Here is a 6,000-nt window from a genome sequence, read left to right on the forward strand (position 1 = left end):
TTCAAGCAAATGATCCCTTTGGATATTTGTTTCACTAATCACTTTTTATAATTTAAACTTCAATGTGTAAATAGTTTTTTTTCTTTGAAGACAAAATTCATGTTATGAATTTTATCTTAGCACAGTTAGGTGTGTATGTTAGGTTTTTAACATTTACATTAAACTTCCCAAGCATATTAACATTTTTTTAGGATAAAAAGTAACTTTTTAAAATATATATTTTTAAAGATTTACTTATTGGCCCTCCCCTCAGTGTACTTCCTCAATTTGCCTGTTCTGCTCCCCACTCTGTCCCTGGTGAACCCTGTACCTCTGGCCTGTATCCCAGTTCTGTATGCGTAAATAAATAAGTCTTTAAAAAAAAAAGATTTATTTATTTATTTACATAGAACTGGGTACAGGCCAGAGGATTCACCAGACACAGAGTGGGGAGCAGAACAGGCAGATGGACGAAATACACTGCTGAGGGGAGCAGCGCGTGGGGCAGGAGAGTTCTGCCACACCATGTGGTCACCTCCGGGGCAGGCGGGAATCGAACTCATGCTGAAGTGGCTTTAGCTCCTTAGTGCTGTGCTTTAACCTGCTGCGCCACCGGGGAGGGCCCTAAATAAACAAATCTTAAAAAAAAAAAAAAGATTTACTTATTTATGCACATAAGAACGGAGTTTCAGGCCAGAAGTGGGGTGGGTGAAAAGATTCACAGGAGAGAGAGTGGGGAGCAGAACAGCCAGATCCACTGAAATACACTGCTGAGGGGAGCACCAGCTAGGTTAGGAGAGGTCTGCTGTGCCATATGGGTCACCTCCCTGGGTGGGGTTTGAACTTGTGCTGCAATGGCTGCAAACAACTTGTGCATTCCCAACTGTGTCACCAAAGAGGGCCCTAGAATAAACAGTAACTTTTACCTTTTCTTTTTTTTTTTTTTCTTTTATTATCAGTTTTTCTCTTCCAATGTGTTCTACTTACTTTTCTTCATTTTTGAATGTGAGATCAACATATGTTCTGCACTTCTGGGAATATTCTTTTGATAAATGTATACATTGAACAGTGTTTAAATATAAATGCCTTTAGTCTGACTGTACTCCCTAGTTTGCCACAATTGTCATTGCTCCCTGCTGATATATTTACCTGCTTGATATATCTGCCTGTGTAACTGTTTGTTTATAAAAATCTCTCCTACACCTTTCTAGACAACATATATTTCTAAATACCCAAAATGTGATCTTGTATACTTATAATGAATGCTTTTCTTGTAATGAATTCTTACAAGAAATCTTATAAGGAATTCTTAAATTGCTTTTCTCTCCATAGGCTTTGGAAAATCAGGTATGGGAGCTCTTGCAGGAAGCTGATAGGACAGCTGAAGAGAATAAAGATCAGAGTCAGGTCTATGATGCCATGGCCAACACCCTGGGTGAAGCATGGGAAGCCCTTGTCACCACACTTGAAGGAAGGAGGGTGCTTCTCAGGTTGACTTCTGAATTTTTTGAAAATGCCTTGCAGGTTTGTGCTTTTTTTTTTTTTTTTTTTTTTAATCTTCCATCTCCACATCACAGTGAGTGGATAGCTCTTCTGAAAAAAATTTCCACAAACAGATATTCCTACCATTACAAAAAATAGCAAACTGAGTGATATATATAATATGTATAATGTACTTAGTTTTTTATTATCAAAAAATAAAGTTGATATTTTAAATGAAGATCTTCATACAAAAACTAAGTATAGTTAATTGAAATTATATGAAAATGTTAAATAAAAATGAGAACTCTCATCTGTAAGTCTTGATATTTTCCTCTTTGGAAGTTTTAAAACATCACTAAATCAAATAATTATCCCCAGTATATAGGGAGTTTTACTATTAGAAAAGTTTGGGCTAGAGTGTTCTTGTTGGCTGAAAGTTAGAAGGTAAGATTATTTTTGCTGCTTCTGAAAATGCAGCTGCAGAATATTCCACAGAATGTTTAGCTTTTAAGCATAACATTTTATAGAGTGGCTATCCAAGGCCATTCAGTTCAGATTCCATAGATTGAGATTACTAAAATAAAGGAAAAATGTCCTGGGCATACAAAGGTCATTTTGCCAATGATTTAACTTCAATCCTGTGTTTTCCTTGGGATTCTCAATTTCAAAATGTGAGCGTCAAAGAATACTGTCAAAAATGGTGTTATGGTTGGTCTAAGACAGTTACTGGAAACTTTACATTTAACTTCTCTGTCAAGTAGCAGTACATTCATTTTGATGTGGGAGCACTGCTTCATTATGATAAAGCACTAGCTTTGAAAAAAATGACATTTCCAAACTGAAAATTCAAGACCTAAATCTAGAATGAAGGAAAGAAGATTAGCAATAGAACATAAAAAATGATGTAAACAATCTCATGCATTATGCACTCACTCAAAAGTGAAATGAAGCAAAAACCTCATTGTAGCTTTCAAGTTTGTTTTCCACAATTTGAATTCTGAAAGCCAACTCACAATTTATTTAATCATCTTGGGAATAAGTTCCATATGTAGTTTTCATTCCTGAAGAGAAATAAACCATGTTAAATACACCTACAGGCTTCAAATTATAGATACATCTGATTCAACACTTCTTAGTAAGTGGGAGACAGACATCAACTGCCCTTAAAATAGAGCTTGCTTGAAGATAGGAAGTATTTTATTTCAAACATTAGACCCAATATTTGTTTCTCATGTGGAGGTAGAGCTAATGCTTTCTAGTTTTCTCAGTGATGAGAAATTACTTTCAGATTGAATGAAATAAATAATTGTATTAACTCAACAATAATTCAAGTCAGAACTCTGATTCTTAGTGACAAGATAATTGTACCTTATTAAAATCAGGATGTTAAAATCATTCTGCCCAGTTTTACCACTTCATACTAAGCTGAATTCAAACACCTACATATTTTTTTCTGCCCCATCTGTTCCAAAGCAATTTTTATTAATGATAAAAAAAAACAAAAATAAAGGTGATATTAAGAATAGTCTTTGATAAGTGCCCCCCCATTACCACTTTTATCTTGTATAAGTTGCAGAGAGAAGAAAAATGGGGAAAAGAAACTATTCATAAGTTAAAAGTTAATAGAACTTTAGGGAAATTTTTACATACAAAACATTGTTTTTTTTTTTTTTTTTTTAAGGATTTGTTTATTTGTGCATACAGAACTGGGGTACAGGCCAGAGGTTCAGGGGCGGCGAGAGGCTTCACCAGAGACAGAGTGGGGAGCAGAACAGGCAGATTGAGGAAGTACACTGCTGAGGGGAGCAGCGGGCGGGTCAGGAGAGGTCTGCCACGCCATGTGGTCACCTCCGGGGCAGGCGGGAATCGAACTCATGCGGAAGCGGCTTTAGATTCTCAGTGCTGTGCTTTAACCCGCTGAGCCACCAGGGAGGGCCCAAAACATTGTTTTTTAAATATTTCAAATAGCAATCTGAAATATTTTATACAGTGACTCCAAAAATGTTTGTAATGTTCTATAGGAGAATAATCTATTAAGATATTTTCCCCGTGCTTTGAAGTTTGCTTCAAAGAATGTCCTTTAAGTCAATTGCTGGAAATGGAGTGAATTAGGGATATAGATGATGGGTGGGTAGGATCCCCTTATTGAACTATCCATATACAAGAGTACTTTAGAACTTTATTGAATGATTGATCATGTTCACAGTCAGCTTCAGGGTCACAGATTTAATCATTAGATAGGTTATTATCTTACCAATCTCTGAGCTATAATTTAGGAACATGTCTAAATAGCAGTGGCCAGTGCCATCAGGTCACTCTACAGGAGGGTGGATGTCTGCTCTGCATTTCAAACAGGCACACACTCACACCATTCTCTCTCATCATCCCAGACCATTTATAACTCATTTTCATATTACTATTGTCATAGTCAAAATACCATAGAGCCTGTGAATAAAAATAATAGAAATCACTAAGTTCAAAGATGATAATTTAAAGAAAACTTCACAAAGAGAATTAGAAGGGATAGGCTTTTGTCTCTGTCTCACTATATGATTTATCCATACTGATCCAAAGGTGAATATGTTGATTAAAATTTTCTTATAGGGCCGGGCCCTCCCTGGTGGCACAGCGGGTTAAAGCATAGCACTAAGAAGCTAAAGTCACTTCTGCATGAGTTCGATCCCCTGCCCTGGAGGTCACCCACATTGTGTGGCAGACTTCTCCTGACCCACCCGCTGCTCCTCTCAGCAGTGCACTGCATCAGTCTGCCTGTTCTGCTCCCGGCTCTGTCCCTGGTGAATCCTTTCACTGCCCCTGCACCTCTGGCCTGTACCCCACTCTGTATGCATAATAAGTAAATCTTAAAAAAAAAAAAGAAAAAGAAAAAAATGTTCTTATAAATTATAATAATTACTTTTGACACTTAATGCTAAAACAAGCATGCTATTTGCTTACCACTGTAGATATAGAGTAGTAGCATAAGCAAATATATTTTGTTATCTACTGAAATTTGTTTCTAAGGTTATTCCCTAGATCACTTTATACTTTCTTCAAGAAACAAGAAAAGAGGGATACATTCCTCTTACATTTAGGGTATCAAAATGCTATGTCATTTTTTTGAAACAAAGAAGTTTTTTTACTTTTATTCTTGTAGGAACAACTCTCACTTTTAATTATATAAATATAAATGCATACAGTTATTGATAAAATGCTAATGAAATCATACATTACAGCTATAAAGGCTAAAATGTCATCTTTCATCATCCATTCTTAAAATCATTATTTTTTCATGTAAGTAACCCTTTGGTGTAGATATTTTCAGACCATTTTCTTTCTTTCTTTTTTTTTTTTTTTAAGATTTATTTACACATTCAGAGCTGGGATACAGGCAAGAGTTGCATGGAGTGAGAGTATTCACCAGAGACAGAGTGGGGAGCAGAACAGGCAGATTGATGGAATACACTGCTGAGGGGAGCAGAGGGCGGGTCAGGAAAGGTCTGCTTTGCTAAGTGGATCACCTCCAGCGCAGGTGGAGTTCGAGCTCACATGAAGCAGCTGCAGCTCGCTTGCAGTGCTGCGCCCTAACCCGTTGCACCACTGGGGAGTGCCCCCATTTTCTTAAAAAAAAAAAATGTATTGCAGTAACATTGCATTTTAATATTATATGTTTCAGTTATACATCATTATGAATAAATCTCTGTATGTAAATACAACATAAAGTTCACTAAAAGTCCAATTCTATCCTTCACCAAACAATTCATGCCTTTAACCTGATTTACTCACCTTCTTTTCCCTTCCCTTCTGGTAACTAGTGCAGACTAATTTGTGTGTGTATGTGTTTTCTATAAGAAATGAAATTAGACACTGCTTCTTATTCTTATTGGTAAGATCATTGTAAAAATGAGATTAGATTACATGTTATTCTGAAACTTGCACTTTTTCCCCTAGAGAAAAAATAAATTATATTTATCATGTTAAATTTACTTAAAGTTTTGTGAGTTACCAAAATTTATAAGATTTTCTTATCAAAATTTCTGCTTATTCTTTGACAAACTGCCTTGGACTGTTGAAAATGGCTGTATTCACTCTGTAGTACATGATTTTAATTGAACAGTTTAATAGATATTGAAAAGAAAATAATTTAGCTTATATCAGCAAACATTAACTATTTCTAGAGATGAAAGAATGCAAAAGAACATGAAGAATACCCTTAGTCTGGCACTTTGTACAATGACCATATACTTCCTTACATGAAAACCAGAAGTCAGCACACACTGACACACACATACACAGTCAGACCATTGATACATAAAAAATGTTGACAAAGGTCTAAAAGCAGCATTTTGATTTTTATTTTTTAAATGTCTTTTCCCTGTACTTCTGTTATAGTTTGCTATTAAAATAGACCAAACTGAAGATTTTCTCCAGAATACTCAAGAGTTTGAGAATGCTGAGTCCTTAAAATCACTTCTTCGGCTTCATGAACATCATTCCAAAGGCAAGACATATATTTACTCCTAACATAATCTTTTTTTTTTT

The 6,000-nt window shown here is 35.7% G+C and overlaps 1 protein-coding gene across 3 annotated transcripts in view; it reads left to right on the forward strand.

Moving 5' to 3' along the window:
* Positions 1-6,000, forward strand: part of CCDC141 (coiled-coil domain containing 141) — a 160,356-nt gene that overhangs the window by 32,841 nt on the left and 121,515 nt on the right. For all 3 annotated transcript variants that reach the window (XM_012728810.1, XM_012728815.1, XM_012728822.1), the window contains exons 3-4: positions 1,312-1,503; positions 5,851-5,959. In XM_012728810.1, the coding sequence (XP_012584264.1) occupies positions 1,312-1,503; positions 5,851-5,959 (301 nt within the window). The remainder of the gene's footprint in view (positions 1-1,311; positions 1,504-5,850; positions 5,960-6,000) is intronic.

This window comes from Condylura cristata, unplaced genomic scaffold (assembly GCF_000260355.1).
Source record: "Condylura cristata isolate star-nosed mole 26May11 unplaced genomic scaffold, ConCri1.0 scaffold00002, whole genome shotgun sequence".
NCBI lineage: Eukaryota > Metazoa > Chordata > Mammalia > Eulipotyphla > Talpidae > Condylura > Condylura cristata.